General features: G+C 35.2%; 1 protein-coding gene across 1 annotated transcript; it reads right to left on the bottom strand.

Moving 5' to 3' along the window:
* Window positions 1-16,038: 16,038 nt before the first annotated feature.
* On the bottom strand, window positions 16,039-18,001 carry LOC133038306 (uncharacterized). The gene is made up of 3 exons (XM_061116408.1): window positions 17,720-18,001; window positions 16,279-16,440; window positions 16,039-16,155 (listed from the first exon to the last, which is right to left on the bottom strand). Exons 1-3 carry the CDS (start codon window positions 17,855-17,857, stop codon window positions 16,039-16,041), a joined length of 417 nt encoding a protein of 138 aa, XP_060972391.1. The 5' UTR covers window positions 17,858-18,001.
* Between the last annotated feature and the right edge of the window lie 3,875 nt (window positions 18,002-21,876).

Below are 21,876 nucleotides of genomic sequence, written 5' to 3'. Positions count from 1 at the left end.
TAGTAATTTGTACTACACTAGAAATCATAGTCGAGGTTGCATGTATTCATAATACCACATATAGCGTAGATAATTCTTGATCGAACTAATCCTCATCCTCATCATCATGCTCATCCTCCTTTTGGTCAACATGATTCAACACTTGATCATCATTATCATCACCATGCTCTTCCTCCTCCTTCTCATGATCATGATGAAGCACTTGATCATTATTACTTGTGGACGAAGATGGTGGCTGATGTACTTCAGGATCAACCTGACCGGGGAGAGAGGCGGTAACAGGTCTTCTGTTAAGTACTTGTTCCCATGCGTGAGCAATACGTAGATCAAGCAAACCGTTGTTAGGGATCATGATCCTGTTATCCACGGTCAAGGTTATAGAGACATCACGACGGTGACGAGAGCGGTGTATGTGAAGGAGAATACTGATGAGGGTGAGGGGCAACGAGACCATGGTGACCATAGTGTCGAAGCTTACCGCCATCTTTAACTGGGACATGTTAGGAAGGTTGGGGTTGCTCCAGTACATGTTAACCAAGGGGAAGGGGATCAGTTCGCCTGAAAACATGGAGGTAATGAGTGTGTTGATGGAAGGTGAGGTCTCTTGGAATAGGTGATCAATTTGGTGTTGGAATCGGTGAGTAGAGTTGTATGAGATGAAGGTGTCGCTGTGATCGGTATCTGAATAGTACATTTGGATCACTTTCAACTCCACCTTCATTAATGGTGATGGTGATGGATTATTTTCTTCAAAACCGCTATTAAATTTTGCGTAAATAAAAACTTGAGAGAATGGTTGATTATCCATATTTACTACGTGTGTGTTATCTCTCGTAATATAGGTTTCTTAAATATTCGTTCTTAATTAGTGTATCCCTACCTATATATATATATATATAGGGCAGATGATAGAATAATATTAATTCTAATTTTATTAGGAATATGATTATTCCAATTGATCCATATTATAATCGGAATATGTTTGATTAAAAAAGATATTATTTATTATATAAAATATAATTTTCAAACTTTTTTAATGAGGTTGAGTAATTATCATATTAATTCCTAACCAAATTAGAATTATATATGACCAATTTAATAATGAATATATTCGTATAGATAAATAATCTTTATAATTAAGTACTCACACTACCCACCCATAGCTAGTCATAGCAGTTCTCGATCGGACGTAGGTACGTATAAGACTATAATCAATTAAAGTATGGGTACTAAACTAAACTCTAAAGTTTTGGTATACATGGAAATAACTGTGGAGGCAGACCCAGATGTGTATGATTATAATGATGATTTACTCACGATAGAGTTCAACACCATCCAGAAGTACCATTACCATAATAATCATCACACTGTCGTTAACCACAATTCCACTGTCCATTTTGTATACCCCATAGATGAATTATATGAATCAACAGAGGAGTCATTACTGGCACTAGTTTGCAAAATGTTCTCAACTGTGGAAATCCCATTCACCTTGGATAACATGTATTTTAAAAAACAAGATCAGCGCTGTCGACCCATGATAAAACGTGTTTGGTTTGACAAGATGGCGAGGATGGTCTCTGAGTCCATCAACAGTGTGGTTCAGACCAAGTTGAAGTACGGTGATGGACAGAGTCTCACTCTACGACTGGCTGTGGAGAAACTTGTCCATATCCCTAAGCTTCGTTTGGAAAATAAAAATCATGATCATCAGCAACATTTATTGGTTCAGAGCTCTTATTTGGAGCAACTCCACCGACGTATAAAGATGCTGAGTTCTATGAACAATGTTGGCGATGATCATAATAATGATGTCGTTCCTACTGTTGCGGATGATGTTGATACTAATGACGATGATTTGTTTAATAACGACTTAAAGACTTTTGCTGGAATCGACCTTGGCTTTCTAGAAGACTAATCATGATTTCTTCTTTATTTATTAAAACAACTTGGAAACTAATGGGGTTGTATTTTATCTAATAATAATTAAATTATAAAATTATTTAATATTTATTAAAACAACTTGGAAACGAATCGGGTTGTGCGGCCATTTGATTTTTTTTTTTACAGTAATTAAGATGTTTTAATATTTATTTTATATTTAGATTTTTTTTTTGCAGTGAATTATTAATTATTAATTATTAGATATCAATTATTTCAAATTCAAATTTTAAATGTGAATATTAACTATATTTTTTTATTATTATACTTAAAATAGTTTAAAAAATAGATATACAATTTTAATTAATTAATCAAAAATATTTATAAACTTAATAAAATCAAATACACGGTATTTAATTATTAACCATTAAATATTTATTGGGCTTTTAACAACGAGATGTACGGATCTATTCCGATCAACACTTTACCGGAGAACATTTTGTGTAATGACCGAGAGGTCTGGTATCTTTTTATATATAACTACGCTTATTTTCAAAAAAAAAAAAAAAAAAAAAACCATTAAATTTGATCAAAGGAATGATATGAGAAATTTACATTAAGTGGCTTTTTTTTCCAATATTAAACATTTATGCTTGCCTTATCTTTTTTTTTACTTTTTTACTTTGGGGTTTTTTCTTTAATACTATTTACAAAGTTTGATATTTACAATTATACATTATACTATTTTTCCTTCTTCCTCCTATTCACACATATCTACTTCAAAAGGCAACCATCTCCACCATTTCCATCTCACATCCAACCTTTCTCGATCGTCTCCAGCTCTCTTGTCCCAGCCCTCGATGTCAAGCAAAACATCTACTCAACCTTCTATGTTGTGGTCTAGGGAGAAAGAGAGACTTTTTTCAGATTTATTTCCCTCTTGATCAAGCCATCTCTCTCTTTTTCAAACTTATTTTTAGTGCTATTAATATTTTTTGAAGCTTCGATTTGTAAGTTGTTCTTTTCTTATTCTTCTTCTTTTTTTTTTCCTTTTCAAATTACATTAATAAAAGTTTAGATTTGAAAGTTTAATAAAAATATTGTTGTAGTGTGATTGTTTATTATTGATTCTACTCATTTGCCCTCAAATTTTGTAAATTTCTTCTTCTTCTTTAAGCTGAATATTTTGTTAATGTGTATATAAGAGCATACCTTCCATGTGTTTGATGAAATGCCTAACATAGTTATTCTTAATCACTAGCCTAAAAAAAGAGGGTACCTTTAATTGTGCTATTGTAATTTTTATTCCTCTTCAAACTGGGATTTTTATATTGTTATTCTGATGTTATTTATGTTCTTTCTAATTTTATGAATTAGTCAATTTATCAATAAATTTGATAGAGAGTTGTTTATGCGTTGTTTATAAGTTGTTTATACGTATTGTTTTGCTACTGCAATAGAAAGGAAAAACCTTAGTTCCTAGTGTTGAAGTACTTCCAAGTTGATTAGAATAGGCTTTGTGACAATCTCTATTCCTTTCGTGTGTAAGTTGAACACATTGAGAGTGTTCAAAAAAATGCTCTATAGTTGTGTGTGTGCGTGTGTAAAAACACCCATGCCATGTGTTTGGTGAAATGTCCAAAAGAACTAAGTTTTCACTAACATAAAGAAAGAGAACATATTCAATTATATTTTTTCTTCTTCTTTAAGCTGAACTTTTCATATTGCTATTCTTTTGTTTTTTTGTTCATTTTAGTTTTATGAATTAGTCAATTTTTATTTATAGATTTTTAATGTTTTTTTGATATAGTGTTGTGTTCATGTTGTTTATAAGTTGTTTATATGTTATTTTGTAAATGCGTTCAATGATTATGTTGATATAGCGTTGTTTTAGCGTTGTTTATAAGATGTTTATATGTTATTTTGTAAATACATTCATTTTTTATCTTGTTGTTTTTGCTACTGCAGTTGAATGCAAGAAACTTGACTTCCAGTGATGATGTACTTAAATGTTGATCAGAATAGGCTTGTCATCTATTTCTATTCCTTTGATAGAATGAAGTGAGTTACATACATTGAAAGTGTACACGAAAATGTTTCAATCTTCCAAGAAGGTTCAAGTTATTGTGCATGGATTTTGTTATGCATTGAAGAGTAATATTTTTTAAGAAACATTGCTTTGTTGTTAATTTTACATATATCTTGGCCGTGATATTGAACATTATAATTTTATTTAAGTTGTTTATATATTTTAGTACCGTGAAAAACAATTATTATTGTATTTTTAATTTATACATTAAGTATTTATATAATTATGTTTGTCTTATTTTTTAGAGAAAAAAGATAATAATTGTTAGTAGTTTTTTTTAGCTATTAACAATATTTAGTTACAATATCAATTGATGAACAAATAATTATAGATTTTTCAATATTCAACATCTTCGGGAATTTGCTTTTGGTTATTTTCTTGTTGCTTTACGGTTGTTTCTGCTGTCAAAGTCATAGTATCAACCAAAATAACATCTTTTAAAACAAATCCCCCCTTAAACCAGATAAAAGTTTGAGTAATTTGCGGCATAAATACCTAAGTTTTATGCCGAGTAGCAGATAAATACCTAAGTCCTATTTTTGGCGGTAAAAATACCTTCCGTCACTACTCTGGAACTTCCGTAGGTACCTCTCCGTTATGTGCCAAGTTAGTGTCCACATGGCACATTGTGATTGGTCCAGATAGATTTATTTTTTTTTATTTTAAATAATTATTTAATATTTTAAAAATTAATTTTAAAAAATAAAAAAATATTTTTTTTCCTTTTACTCTCTCTCTCTCTCTCTCTCTCTCTCTCTCTCTCTCTCTCTCTCTCTCTCTCTCTCTCTCTCTCTCTCTCTCTCTCTCTCTCTCTCGTCTTCTTCCTTCCTTCTTCATCTTCAGTGCTCTCTCTCTCTCTCATCAAAATCAAAATGAAACCCTCACTACACAGACACACTTTTGAATCTAACAACTCCCTTCCACACACAACCAAATATTTTTTTTTTTTTTTTCATTACACACAACCAAATAAATTTTACAGAAAAACCAACTCAAGAATCCACACAAGCCAGGTCCTTCTTCAAATCCCATAAACCAAAACCCATCATAGAAAACTTATAAGCTTACTCCATGCAATCAATTAAACAAAATAAATTCTGATTTTTGACAAACCCAAATTCTTCAACAAAATATTCATAAACTATACAAAATTTATTTAACACATACAGTAAACATAAACAAACCCAGAATTTGACAAGAACAAAATTTCATATTAGGATCCCAAATCAAAACTAAATATTACAAACAAAATACAAATTAAACAATCACATCTAAGCAAAACTTTAATTTTGAAACCCTTAAATGAGGTAGATTAACTCCATGATCAAGCCAAAACCACAAATCTATAAACATATATAAAAACTCAAACCCAAAAATAAAAGCACAAACCACCTTGTATTTTCATGCTCAACTGAGTCAACGCCGATGGTGAAATAGGGCTATGGTGAAATAGGGCTGCTCCGATGGTGAGGAGGACGAAGGCGTCGATGAGGAGTTCGCAGGCCAACGCCGATGAGGGATCGAGAAGAACAATGACCCCATGGTTGGTTCCCGCAGATCCGGGTGTGCGACTTGAAGGGGTCCGTAAATCCAGACGAAGAAGAAGAAGAAGAACATGGTATCGACACAGAAGAAGAAGAACACGGGGTCCAGAAATCCAGACGAAGAAGAAGAAGAAGAAGAATACGGGTGTGCGAAGAAGAAGAAGAACGGGGTCCAAAAATCCAGGCGAGAGGGAGAAGGCAGGTGGTTTCGATTTTAAGGCTTTAGGGCTAGAAGCAAGAAGAGGAAGATGAAGAAGAAGAAGGAGGAGGCGATAGGTTGAAGAAGCAAGATGAACGGGTGTGCGAAGAAGAAGACGAAAAGAGAGAGAGAGAGAGAGAGAGAGAGAGAGAGAGAGTAAAAGGAAAAAAATATATTTTTTTAATTTTTTACAATTTAAAATTAATTTTTAAAATATTAAATGATTATTTAAAATAAAAAATAAAAATAAATCCACTTGGACCAATCACAACATGCCATGTAGGTAATGACCTGACACTTAACGTTCAGGTACCTACGAAAGTTCCAAGACCCTAACAGAAGGTATTTTTACCGCCAAAAATAGGACTTAAGTATTTATCTGCTACTCGGCGTAAAACTTAGGTATATATGCCGCAAATTACTCTAAAAGTTTTTTAATTGTTGTTGTTGTGTTGTTATCAGGTTGCTGCACTGTGAGTATACTGGTGATTGTCACTTTTTGTCATTATCACATTGTTGCACTCCATTGTTTGGGTAGCTTCCAAATTAGATTGCATAAAACAACAGACTTTTGTCATCTTTAATTTAGAGTGGTTGCCTAAGAAGCAACTAAGATTTTGAAGTATGGTAAATAAAATATGTTCATGTTAAAATAATTTTTTTTGAAACTGATTCCCTCCTTGGAGCAGATAAAAGTTATTTAGTTGTTGTTGTTGTGTTGTTGTCAGGCTGTTGCACATCTGAGTGTACTGAGTGATTGTCACTTTTTGTCATTATCACATTGTTGCACACCATTGTTTGGGTAGTTGCCAAAAAGGATTGTGTTTCTGTGTTGTTGAATGTGTTCACACACAACGAATACTGTGTGAAATCAGTTTCATTGGTTAATAACTTTATGTAAAACAACAGACTTTTGTCATCCTTGATTTGGAGTAGTTGACAGCCTTCCTTCAGTTGGTATTTCAGTTGTATTTGAGTTGTTTTATGGTTTCATTTTAGTTTCTCCATCATTATATGCACTAGTTTAGCAAAAGTACAATCTCTTGATATTAATTCTCCACTTAATTCGTAATCAACATAGTGGTTGTTGTCATCCCAATGATCATTGCTCTGTACTAAAATTTACAAAGGTTTCATGCCTAAAACTAGTGTATTAATTTTTCTATATTGTTAAGCAACCAGTTTAATACATGAGAACAACTTATAAATAACTATTATATGACAGTAATCAGTAAATGACCTTAAATGAATCACTATTTTTTTTTCAAATTTAAATTATTTGCACCAATTTATTCGTATAAACTAATTTTCAGTATGAATTTGCTTTGAAATAGTTCAGAAATACTAAATTACAACCTGATTACGAAAAAAATATTTAAAATATTGGTACCTTGTATGTTTATTTGTCAAATTCTTCCGAGTTATTTTTAATTTTTCGTTGAAAATTTAAGAAAAGTTGATCATACTATTAAAATTAATTATTTCTTTATTTCATTATTTATTGTTCTAAATAATAAAGTTATATTCGTCATTATTTTATTATTGTTATTGTGTTATTTATACATTTGTTATTTCACAACCATGGACAACAACAAAAAGAAAACATAAAAACAACGCTAAAACAACATAATTTTATTTTGAAATTTTAACACAAACTCAATATTCTCATTATACTACCTAAAAAAATCAATTTACATGGTTTTCATTCTAGATTTTCAAAAAACACCGAAAAACAATAACAATATATTAACAAAAACAACTAATATATGTGAATCAACTGAATAACGTTAATAATAATAGATTAGAAAACAATTAAAGTAAACACAATTAATAATATCAGATTTATTATTTTTCTAAAAAGAAAAAATAGAAAAAAGAAAGTAAAGAAAAACCCAATCTTTTTGGGTAAATGTTCATGGGCATCTCCTCTCAGTTGTTGATCTTATTTCGTTGGCTTCTCATAGAGATCTCTGATCGTTGGTCGCGCTGCCATAACTGAATATCGAATCAAAATTTCTTACCGGCGTTAATGGTGATCGACAAAAAGCTTTCCGCCGGCGTTCATGGTGTTCGACAAAAATTTCTACATCTTTAGTGGTGTTGTTTGGAGAATACGTCGATTATGGAGGAGATCTAAGATTTTTTGGAGGTGATTCATGTTCATGTTGATTTCAGATCTAAAACTTTTGGGAGAAACTATTTTGGGAAAGTCTCATGTAGAGACCGTATTTTTGAAAAAAGAAAGTTTACTTTTCTATTTTTGTTTATTTTTGTACCTGGAGATAAAAAAGTAAAGTTTAGATGTAATAAAGTTATACTTAAAATAATTTAAAAAATAGATATATAATTTTAATTAATTAATCGAAAATATTTATAAACTTAATAAAATCAAATACACGGTATTTAATTATTAACCATTAAATTTGATCAAAGGAATGATATTTACTAATTATTTTTTTGAAATTAATATTTTTTATTTTAACCTGATGATATAGAAGTCATCTTATATTTCAAATCTCATTCTTTGTATTCTTTTTTATTCCCGAATGAATGAAACTATTAAAAAAAATATTAATTTATAAATTAAACTGTTAAAAAAAGAGTTGACTGTAATTGTTGTTACCCTTACTTTTTCCAATTATAAATTTTTGATTGGCTCATGGAAATTTGGTGGAAATATATTAAACAACCAGCCTTTGGAAAAGCCTTTACGATTTGGGAATTCTTGTTTGGGATTCTTGTTATGGGGAGAGAAGTTTGTAGATAATATATCCAGTAATCAATTTTCTAATAGAGATATTGGTTATGACATCAGTGAAACAATTAGTTAAAACTTTGTAGTTTTAAAAGTTTAATGCAGAATTTATCATTGACAAGATCATAATTGTTTGCATTATCATTTTCTGGGTATCTCTCGTTCCTTGAATATGTTAGTGCATGAAGTTCTTTCAAATAAGGGAAAAAAATCATCTGTCATCAACGGTCTCTATTCTGTCCCACCAATTAATTACAGTCACCTCATTAATTTAATTTAATTATTTAATAAAAAATTATGTTAATTTTAACAGTTAAACTAACAGAATTGGTATTCTCTCTCCATATTAATGGCTAACTTTTCTCTTTTCAAAAATATCAAAAGTCTTTTATTAATTAACCTCCAACGTTATAAAAATTCAAGTATATATATAAACTTACATTTTATAATATTAATTTATTAAATATCTTTCATAATCAAATATCTTTTTTTAGTTTCTTCTCCAAAACATTCATTCATTTTCTTATGGGATTTTGGGGAGAAAATAAAAAAAGTAAGTATAATATGCTATAGACATCATAGATTGTATTGATATTTATTAATTTCTACTAATAAAATAAAATATTCTATCAAAATATTTTTTTTATTGTTTTTACTGTATAATAACAATACGATTTATCTTCTTCATTTATTTTTTTATGCACTGAGTAATATAATTGGATTAGACATAGTTAAGGGTAGGGGCGGAGGGATGTTCTGCTATACAGGGGCCATGGCTCCCTCATCTTTCTATGAAATATATACATATATACAATATGTTATAGCTCCCTGGTGTATATATGTATACTCGCAAAAAGCTACGTGCAAGACACATATACTAAATTTTATGTCAGTTTTTTTCTATTTTAGTTGAAAGTGATACAATTAAAAAATTATATAAAAAATATTATTAGTTATTAGGTGAGATTATTATTATGTGTATCTAAATATTATAATTTATTAAACAAAATCACGGAGAGTGAAGCTTAACTGATATTTGATACGAGTAAAAACACATTTAAAGTGAGGGAAATTATAAAACAAGAGGAAAAAAATAAAGTTAAAAAGAAAACAACGGGGATTTGATACGGAGAGTGAAGCTTCTGAATCCTCTGTTTGAGGAATTGAGGGACAACGATAAAGCCCTGGCCAAAGAAGAATTGAAACCACCGAAGCTCGACCTTTCTCTATTCTACGCCACCACACGAAGCCGTTCCTCAGCCTCCACCGTCACCTCCATTAGCAAGGTAAGATTTTAAATTTGATTTTAAGTTTTAGGTTCAATTATTTATAAGTTTGAAGTCGATACGATTGAGCAGTTGATTGGTTCAATTCTTGATTTAGAATTGATCTGTTGTCGATTGGTCCTATTGAACATCAGAATGGTCTCGATGCTTAGAGCTTCACCGTTCTAGGTGAAATGTGATTAGTTTAAAGTCCATTCAATTGACCAGTTGATTGGTCTGATTCTTAATTCAGAATTGGGTTTTGATTGAGTGGATTGTCGATTGGTCCTATTGAGTATCGGAGCCTCGTCGAGTAAGTATCCATTCATACTACGATTATTTCCATGGCCAAATTTTACACAATGTTGTTTTACAAATTTCTTTGTTAAAATAAATAATACAATCTGTATATATTTCAATTGAAATGGAAAATATCTACATCAAGGGCTGCCATAGATGAATATTTCAGTTGGGGTAGCACAAGGATTGTAATATCTACATCAGGGTTGCCAAAGATGAATATTTCATAGAGATATTGAGGCCTCTAACATACTACTCACCCAAGATTACGAGGCTCAGGTACTTTCATTTCATTATCTCACCCATTCAAATCCAATCCAATGCACAACCCTTTAAGTAAATTCATTTGTTTTTTTAAATTGATTTTGTTGTTGTATAGTAATAATTAATGCAGATTTTTTATTTTGGACTTCTAAATGTCTTACTGGAAAAATAGACTCACCATATTGTTTTCCCAATTGAAGGCACATTCGGGTTTGCAAACACTTTTTATTACTACCCTTTCTTTCTTCAATTAATTTGTTTTGTTCTATAAATTATTTAGTTTATCGATTTGTTCTTTTTTCAAATGGTTTTAAATATTTGGCACCAGGATACTTCATGCATGGAATTAAAGATGAGAAGTAAATGTCTTTGCTTATGGAGTTTTACTGCTCGAGCTCATAACTGGTCGTCAAGCAGTAGATTCAAGCCAACAAAGTTTTGTGATCTATGTAAGAATTTATGACTCTTATTATCTGTAGAGGTAAAAATTTGCTTAATATTTATGATATTTTTGAGAAGTCCAATATGCAAGTCAGACGAGCCCATCAATAATGGATCCAACAATATTGGGCCCAATAAGACAGTCAGACGGACTCGCTAGGCCTTGAAATAGACTAACGAGTGAGCCTATGGGCCACAAGCCGGATCGTCCCGCAACCGGGTTTGAGCCCGGCCAGTCAGCCAAACGGGTGAAATCAAGTTAATATGGAACCAGTCAAGAAGACGGTTACTACTCCCTAATAATTAGGGAAGTAACCAATTTGAACGAGTCCAACGGGTGACGTGGACAGAGGGCAACAACACTGAGAACCACGATAAAAGGAACCATACGATAGACGCTGGAGAGAACACATTCGATACTCACACTACTCACTGACTCAAGCAGACAGTCGTTTTTTCTAAGCTTTTCTCTTAAGCCTCACCATCGGAGTTACTCTTTTAGTCCGTCTGTCCGCTTGTCCACTCATCCGTCCGGGGCCACTTAGTCGACCACCTCACCGACAAAGGAAAGAAGACTTACCAGGGTCAGAGGGACACGATAGACAACCAGAGGGACATAACACCGCCCAGGCCACCTGTTCATGAGAGAACGGTCAACGTAATAACAGGTGGCTCAAAAGTAAGTGGAGTCACCCAGTCAGCTGCAAAGAAACATGCACGTCAGGCTAACTGGACCAAAGGGGAGACCAGCAGAACATCTTCCTTACCGGAGCAAACCATCAGCTTCACGACATCAGAATCAACTAGGCTTCTTAACCCTCATCATGATGCTCTTGTTATTTCACTTTATATAGCTAACTATTTGACTAAACGTATACTTGTCGATAATGGCAGTTCAGCTAACATCCTTTTTTTGAGTGCTCTCAGGGAAATGGGAATTGACGAATCCAAAATTGTGAGGAAGACAACTGTCCTAATTGGATTTAGTGGTGAACAGAAAAATACCTCGGGAGAGATCGAGCTGCCTGTGTATGCTGAAGGAGTCAACTTGTGCACCGGAGTTCCTGGTGATTGACTCCCCTTCTGCCTACAACGTCATCCTCGGCAGGCCATGGATCCATGAGATGGAAGCTGTACCTTCAACTTACCACCAAGCTTTAAGGTTTCCAACCAAATGGGGGCCGAAAGAAATTAGAGGGGAGCAGAAAGATTCAAGAGAATGCTACCGAACCACCATGAAGGCAAAACCAGCACAGTCATAGCAATTACAGCAGCGAGAGCTACCCAACTCCTAATCTGACCAACCTAATGTGGAGGAGCTAGACGAAGTCCAAATCCATCCAGACTTCCCAGACCACAAAGTCCAAATCGGAGCCCAGCTGGACCCCGACATGAGATCTAAACTTATTGAATTTTTGATTGCTAACCATGATCAATTTGCTTGGTCCCATGCGGATATGACCGGTATTAACCCTGAGATTATTGTCCACAGGTTACAGGTAGATCCAAATTACCCACCCAGGAGACAAAAGAGAAGAAAGTTTGCCCCTGAGAGAAACCAAGCAATAAATGAAGAAGTCCAGAAGTTAATCGAGAACGGGTTTATAAGAGAAGTCCAGTACCCAGACTGGCTGGCAAACGTAGTGATTGTGAAAAAGAAAAATGGCAAGTGGAGGGTCTGCATCGATTTTACAGACCTCAACAAGGCGTGCCCAAAAGACTCATTTCCATTACCACATATTGACATGCTGGTAGACGCCACAGCAGGACACGAACTCCTTAGCTTCATGGATGCTTTCTCAGGATATAACCAGATCCTTATGCATCCAGAAGACCAGGAGAAGACAGCTTTCATGACCAACCTAGGAATCTTTTGTTACAAGGTGATGCCGTTCGGATCGAAGAATGCAGGAGCAACCTACCAACGCCTCGTGAACAAGATGTTTGCTGACCACCTGGGAAAGACCATAGAAGTCTACATCGACGACATGCTAGTGAAATCACTAGTTGCAGAAGAGCACATCAATCATTTAAAACAATCTTTTGAAATACTTAGAAAATATAACATGAAGTTAAATCCTACTAAGTGTTCTTTTGGTGTAACTGCAGGCAAGTTCTTAGGCTACTTGGTGACACAACGAGGGATCGAAGCCAACCCAGCTCAGATTGATTCAATCCTAAGGATCCCCTCACCAACATGCATCAAAGATGTCCAAAAACTAACAGGCCGAATCGCTGCGCTAGGCCGATTCATCTCAAAGTCTTCCGAGCGATGCCACTCTTTCTTCAACACACTTAGAAAATCAAAGACATTCGAATGGACAGCCGAGTGTGAAGAAGCGTTGGACAAATTAAAGCAATACCTGACTAGCCCTCCACTATTATCAAAGCCAAAAGATAACGAAAACCTCTTTGTGTACCTAGCTGTCTCTGAGGCGGCGATGGCGCAGTCTTAGTAAGAGAGGATAAAGGTAAACAACTTCCAATTTATTATGTCTCTAAATCCTTACTTGATGCAGAAACTAGGTACAGTCAGCTGGAGAAGTTAGCATTGGCACTCATTCACGCAGCCAGAAAGTTGCGTCCATACTTCCAATGCCACCCAATCACAGTACTCACCACCTTTCCCCTCAAGACCATACTACATAAACCAGAGTTGTCTGGAAGATTGACCAAGTGGGCAGTGGAGCTCAGCGAATATGACATCTCCTACAAGCCACGAACCGCATTAAAATCTCAGGTATTAGCTGATTTCATTGCAGACTTTACACCTAACTCTCAAGTGCAGGCGGAAAAAGAACTTTGCCACCTTACAGAGGGACAGGCAAATGGCACATGGGAATTACATGTAGACGGTTCAAGCAATGTAAGAGGAAGCGGATTAGGACTTGTTCTAACCTCACCCCAAGGCGAGAAGATCGAGCAAGCAATCAGATGTGGGTTTAAAGCTACAAACAATGAGGCAGAGTATGAGGCTATGATTGCTGGACTCGGACTGGCCAAAGAAATGGGAGCCAAAAGAATCAACGTCTTTAGCGATTCACAACTTGTAGTCAACCAAATGCAAGGTAGCTATCAGGCCCGAGATAGCAAAATGACAGCTTATCTTGAGAAAACAAAAGAGTTGCAATCGACCATCGACGAGTTCACAGTCAGTCAGGTGCCTAGGGAAAATAATAGTCACGCAGACGCCTTAGCCAACCTTGGGTCTTTTATCCAGACAACCAGCCCCAAAACAATCCCAATGGTGTACCTCCAATGGCCTGCTGTCTGGAAGAAAGAAGAAGAAGAAGAAGTAAATGACGTCGCCAACGAAAAGACATGGATGACGCCCATCATCGAGTACTTAGAAAAAGATGTGCTACCAGAAGATAAGAATGAAGCCCGAAGAGTCAAGGCTCAGGCAGCCAGATTCTCAATAATACGAGGTAAGCTCTATAAACGATCCTATTCTGGTCCATATTTGAGATGCGTTAACCCTGCAGAAGCAAAATATATACTAGCTGAGCTTCACGAGGGCGAATGTGGCAACCATTCGGGAGGCAGAAGCTTAGCACACCGGGCCCTCACACAAGGCTACTATTGGCCTACTATGAGAGCCGACTCATCTGAATATACAAGACGGTGTGACAAATGCCAACGTTTTGCACAAGTATCCCATCAGCCTCCTGAACGTCTCACATCGATCACATCCCCATGGCCCTTTATGAAGTGGGGAATGGACATAGTTGGCAAATTGCCAACTGCACACAGACGAAGGTATATATGCTTGCAGTGACCGACTACTTCAGCAAGTGGATAGAAGCGGAATCGTTCCACCAAGTTCGAGACAAAGAAGTTAAGGGGTTTATTTGGAGAAATGTTATCTGTAGATATGGAATTCCGAAAGAAATTGTGACAGACAAGGGCTCACAGTTCATCAGCCTCGACTTTCAAAACTTTTGCGAATTCTGGAACATTAAGTTAAGCTTCTCAGCACCTAGATACCCTCAAGCCAATGGACAAGGAGAATCGTCTAATAAGACCATCATGAACACAATCAAAAAACGGCTAGAGAATGCAAAGGGTAGATGGGCCGATGAATTGCCAGGAGTACTATGGTCCTACCGCACAACAGCCAGAACATCCACAGGAGAAACACCTTTCTCTCTAGCCTATGGAATGGAAGCGGTCATACCAACAGAAAGTGAAGTCCCAACAGCTAGACATGAACTGACTACAGAAATGCAAAATTGGGAAGACATGTGCCACGAACTAGACACAGTCGACGAGAGAAGAGAAAGGGCATCTATAAGAATGGCAGCCTACCAACAGTGTCTAGCAAAGCATTACAACAAGAATGCCCGTACTCGGTCATTCAAGGTGGGAGACTGGGTGCTTCGTCGAGTTTTTCAAAACACCAAGGAAGCGGGAGCAGGTAAGCTAGCCCCAACATGGGAAGGGCCCTACCTGATCACTAAGGTAGTCGGCAATGGAGCTTACAAAATCCAAACGGACAAAGGACGAGACATCAACAACAGTTGGAATGCTATTCACCTAAAGCAGTATCACACTTAAACCCCAAACTATTGTTCTGTTCTCTTTGCATTTGTTTTCTTTATCGGTCTTACGAGACCCACTCTTCTCAACGCACTATTGCTAACAAATATTCATGCAGGGAGACAGAACTACATTTGGGCTTGATCCCTGGAAAGGGTATGTAGGCAGCTCTACGGAGTGCAGCCCCCTATCATAACCATTTTTTTTTTTCCATTTTAGGATAATGCGTCATTCAAGCTATTTGACATACAACATCCATTTGATAGTTTCATTTGACAACCCACCGAACGAAAATAAATTCAAAACAATATTCTACTGAAGTAGAAGCACAACGCATACAACGAACCACATAGTCCAAACATCATTCTGAACTACTAAGTCTAAATCTAACTCAGCTGACCTACATTTAGACTAAGGGGAAAATAGGGTACCAGACCCATACAAGTCAGCCAAACCAGTTACTACAACAAATACATAATGCATACAACAAACATCATTCCAAAATATTAAGTCTAAGTCCAATTTGGCTGACCTACATTTAAACTAAGGGGAAAATAGGGTACCAGACCCATGCAAGTAAGCCAACTAGACAAAAGTTCATATTACAACATTAAAAACATAAAACACTTGACATATAGTTAACTCAAGAAAGATGTGAGTCATCCACCGGGAGATCGTTCGTAGTCATCTCTTCAAACGAGTTAGCCAGTTGGCTAGTTCGAGCGTCTTCCTCGGCCCTCATCCGCAGCAATTCTTCATAGTCAGCAATGTACTGGGGTATGTCCCAAGACTCGTCTTCTGTTTGCGTGAGCGTAAACGTTCCATAGCACCGTCACCAGCCAGAGGAAGAGTGAAAGAAGATTGGGCCATGAATCGATCTGCAAAATCTCGTCCGTCTGATGTCAATTCAGGTAGAAATAAAGGTTCGCATCCCAAAATCTCCAAACTTCTTTGGAGTATAGTAACTTGAGACTTAGCACGATTCTTAGGATGAGATATACCTTCGGGTTGACGGGGAACGTGATCCCACAAAGTGCTGTCTCGAAGAGAAGAATCAGACAATAGAACGTTCCAATAGCGCTCCTCCTCCGCAATTCGAAGAACTTGATCAACTCTCCCTGGCGCCTGCCCACACACCCAACTAAATGGAAGGCCAATCCTACCTACAAAGAAGACAAATCAACCAGTTAGGCATGCATCAATAAACCATAACAAATAAGGGCGTAATTCAACACCAAAACTATGACACTCACTAGCAGGAGACCACGAATGGGGAATCCCACGGTCAACCGATAATCCTAGAGCATCAAAAGGAACAAAGAAAAAATCCTCCTTCCATCGCTTAGCTTCTTTAATGCCAAGAATCAAATGGTCACTACCGTTTCTAACGGTAAGTTGGTACCTACCTTTATCATGTGGATGCTCTTTCAAGTAGTAGACGTACAAGACTTCAGCAACCGTAAATGTAATGTTATGCCTTTCGGTCAACACTTCTATGGCCATAAGAACACGCCAAGCATTTGGCATTAGCTGACTGGGAGAGATACCATGATAGGAGCATAGTTCAGACATCAATCTAGGGAGAGGAAATCTGAAACCATACTTAAATGGAAGCTTGTACAAACATGTCCAACCCGGTATCTTCCAGTCAGCCCGTTCCCCGCTAGCCGGAGCATACAAACTAATGTGTATGGGAATATTATAACGACGACGAATTTTCGGCAAGTCATTCAAGGTTATTACTGACCTAGGATTAACACCCGAAAGTATATCGCCCGACTCAGTATCACTCCTAGGGCGATCAGTATCTACTCCAACCCCAGACGCATAGCAATAGACATCTGTATCCTCACACCCGTCATCCAACACATAACCTACCACCCCAGTAGGAATATTCGAAGGATCATCAGACGAACTGGTCGTCTTATTAGACGAAGTGGCACAACTACCATGGTTGCTCATAGACATAGCAAAAAACCCACCTAGAACAAAGATACTGGACTAAGAGCGAGTTCACCAAAAATATAATCATATACAAAGCAAAACACCGGCTAGACAGAATAAAAAGATCTGTATATATACATATATCAAAGCTCAAGTGGCAAAAAAAAAATAACTAGACATAAAAATGGACGCCATAATAATGCTCACCAACTGGACATACGTGTTCTAAATAGACCACCAGTTATGGTCATTTAATTAACTAAAGGAAGACAATATTCCAGCTAGCCAGACAGTCATTATTCAAATCACACTTACTACTATGTAAAGACAAACAGTAAAAATGTAGATTTTTACTACCCATGAAGATCAAACACAAACACAAATATACAACAAGTAAAATATATTTACTCATCTACATCACAAAAATAAATATGAACATGTACAAGAACATGAAGAACATAACAAGAACATTCAAGGGAGAAGGTTTAGAAAACTTACCTCTTGAAAGCCTCCTTCTAAAACTCCAAGTCTCACTTCACCAAGAGCTCCAACAAATGTGAGCAAGAGTGAAAGTAACTCTCTATATTTATAACCAAAGAGGAGCATTGGATGAGTGACAAGTGTCTCCCATCCCATCTGATCATCACATAAAAAATATATATATTGGAGTATATACGGACATCACAAATATTACTCATATATGCATATGTCTATCTCCCTTGTAAACTGTAGAGGTATCATCAAATAAGACGGACAAGTTGTCTACTCATCTGTGAAATAGACATATGATACACAAGAGTAATATATCATGGAGATAGACATGATAATAATCTACTACAATGATAATATAGGTTTAGTACTTTTCAGTGGACAAGTATGCAATAAGGAGTACTATATACATATGCCTATCTCACAAAGCTGTCAATCTATCAATCTCGTAAAACAAGAACCATCAATATATGTTAGCACATATATATATTACCATTAATATATGTCACCGCATGTCAATCTTGACATCTCACAAAGCTATAACCATCAATATATGTCAGTACATATATATGTATATTACTATCAATATATGTCAGCACATATATATATTACCATCAATATATGTCAACACATTTCTATCTCATAAAGCTATGAATTGGCTATCTCACATTGGTATTAATAAGTACCAGTTAGGCGTGTATCAAAAGAGCTCGTGGGTACCGCTGATCCTCACTTAATGTCCATCTCCTCACAACACTTAATGTATGTCTGTCTACCCCCTTCTATTATTTATATATATGTCTACCTCCTCCCATTATCTACATACATGCCTATATATTATGTCCGTCTACCCCCTTCTATTATTTATATATATGTCTACCTCCTCCCATTATCTACATACATGCCTATATATTATGTCCGTCTACCTCCTTCCATTATTTATATACACGTCTATCTCCTCCCATTATCTACATACATGCCTATATATTATGTCTGTCTACCTCCTTCCATTATTTATATACATGTCTTTCTCCTCCCACTATCTACATACATGCCTATATATTATGTCTGTCTACCTCCTTCCATTATTTATATACATGTCTTTCTCCTCCCATTATCTACATACATGCCTATGTATTATGTCTGTCTACCTCCTTCCATAATTTATATATATGTCTATCTCCTCCCATTATCTACATACATGCCTATATATTATGTCTGTCTACCTCCTCTCATTCATATATATATATCCATCTCCCTACAATATATATGCATATAAATGTCTATTTACTTACACCTCATACACATGTACGTCTATCTACTCTCATCTCATATTTTGAGATAGACAGCCAAATATTTTTTATTTGACCAACCAAGACGACTTGGTCTAGTTAAGAATCTCTTCGAAGAACTAATTGATCACACAAAAATTATTGGCCAAGGTAGCCACATACACGCATGCGACAAGGACTACCCAACCACCATGCTCGAACCGTTCAGACTATTTTCTTGTCTCAAACAGCAAGACAAGCGTACAACGCTTACTTAGACAAAACTCTTGGCCAACACCTAATTCGGTATTAATAACTCTCCAGCTAAAATAAATTCTAGCTAGAGAGTGAGGGACAAACTGTAGAGGTAAAAATTTGCTTAATATTTATGATATTTTTGAGAAGTCCAATATGCAAGTCAGACGAGCCCATCAATAATGGATCCCACAATATTGGGCCCAATAAGACAGTCAGACGGACTCGCTAGGCCTTGAAATAGACTAACGAGTGAGCCTATGGGCCACAAGCCGGATCGTCCCGCAACCGGGTTTGAGCCCGGCCAGTCAGCCAAACGGGTGAAATCAAGTTAATATGGAACCAGTCAAGAAGACGGTTACTACTCCCTAATAATTAGGGAAGTAACCAATTTGAACGAGTCCAACGGGTGACGTGGACAGAGGGCAACAGCACTGAGAACACACGATAAAAGGAACCATACGATAGACGCTGGAGAGAACACATTCGATACTCACACTACTCACTGACTCAAGCAGACAGTCGTTTTTTCTAAGCTTTTCTCTTAAGCCTCACCATCGGAGTTACTCTTTTAGTCCGTCTGTCCGCTTGTCCACTCATCCGTCCGGCTACCATTTATATTACATTTATTTTCCATTATTATAATTTTTTACTATAATCGTACTGACTTGAGCGTCGGAGTCCCTTTGGCTGACACCCCACCGGTGCTCCCAATTGAACTTTTGTCTCTCTCTTTGTTCTTGACAGGTTGCTGGTGCCCAAATTCCGTATTGTAGATTTCACCCTCTACATTATCTAATTCATAAAGTCTGAGATTATTATGTGTCAAGTACTTTTATTTATACTATCCTATTAATTGCTTTTGATACAATAATGATGTTTTTCTTATAAACAGTAGTAAAATGCCTTATAAGAATTTGATTTTTTTAAGATTCAATTGTCATGACTTGATCTGTGATACTAAAATTATCAAAACAACTTGATTTAATGTATACTTGCCTTACAAAAATAAATGTATGTAAATTTGTAATCAGTGTTGCTGAGTTGAAGTGTAGCCAGGAGCAAGATTCAAGACTTGAGACTGAGAAGGAAGATACAGAATATCAACCCATGTTCAATATTAAGAAGGATGACATGAAAAAATTGCCTTTTGATTTACCAACAAATCTTCATAGATAATCAATGCTTCTTTTTTGTTGCATTTAGGGTAATCATTTTATCATGGCACCAAATGTTTTTGCTCTGCAGCTTGTATGTTTTTCTACTAGCCTTATCTTATACAAGACTCAAGATATGAAGTTTACTTGTTTTGCATGTTCATATTAGGGTAGATTTTTATTTGATTTTTTTTTTGCTAAGTTGTGACTTGTATTCAGTTTTTCTCTCCCCCAACTCTTAGTACCCGAGGCAAGTCTTCTCTATAGTCGCTATTTGAATCTCAATGAGTTCTTTGTAGAAGATATTCTTTGGGTCGATGATGCTGAAGCTCTACACAATGCAACAAGCCACATTGAAGGATGTAAAGTTGTTGGTATTGATTATGAATGGAAACCGAATTATGTAAAAGGCAAATAACACAACAAGGTAACTATGTCAATTTTGTGCAATTCATGTTGTATCTCTTATTGCCTTTTGATTTACCAACAAATCTTCATAGATAATCAATGCTTCTTTTTGTTGCATTTAGGGAAATTATTTTATCTTTATATTCTACCTTTTGTATAGCCAAAGTGAGGACCAAGTAAAACTATCCTATTGTTCCTATGTTTTGTTCATATAATAAACTATTTTTCTTTATCTTATTTCAGGTTTCTATTATGCAAATTGCTTCTTATTTCAGGTCTTGCAAAAGAAAATTAAAACTCAACTATTAAGAGTATCCTTATTTTTCTTTTTTACAACTTTTACATGTGTTATCTTCACCTATCAACAATTTAATTTACAAATTAAATTTTAGTATTTTTTTTATTCAACTCAAATTTAAATTCTGTATGCTTTATTTTTTGAACATTGATTTTTGGTTTAGTTTTGGATTAACTTAAGATCAAATTGCAATTAGATTATCAAAATTTCTTAAACTTTCATATATTGTATTTAGTATTTACTTTTAATTATTAACAACATTATTTACATTAATTGAATATACATATTAATGATCTCAATTACAATAATTAATAATATTTTTTTAATTATTTATTGTATTATTTTTAAATAAAACAAGACACACCTAACATAAAACTTATATACAAGGCACGTAGCATTCTACTAGTATTTATATATATATATATATATATATATATATATATATATCTAATTTTGAAGTTTGTAAAAAAAAAAATAACTACTGCCACTTTTTTTACATTTTATTTGTGGACATTCAAAAAAACTAGTTTTTGTTGTCAAGAAGTTAAGCAATAATATTTCCAATTTTTATTATTATGAGATCATTTATATTTTTCATTATGGATTGTTTGGGTCAAAAGTTATTGTTATTATTTTTCTGATCTCTTGATCTTCTTTTTTCTTTTTTTTGGAGTTTTGCTGTCAATTTTGTATAAAATTTTGCTGCCTTGATTCTCTTGATTTCAAATTAAAGTATTTTATTGTATGATAAAATGTCTAACTAATTTATTTTTGTAG

This window comes from Cannabis sativa, chromosome 5 (assembly GCF_029168945.1).
Source record: "Cannabis sativa cultivar Pink pepper isolate KNU-18-1 chromosome 5, ASM2916894v1, whole genome shotgun sequence".
Taxonomy (NCBI): Eukaryota; Viridiplantae; Streptophyta; class Magnoliopsida; order Rosales; family Cannabaceae; genus Cannabis; species Cannabis sativa.
This window is presented reverse-complemented; position numbering and strand designations above follow the sequence as displayed.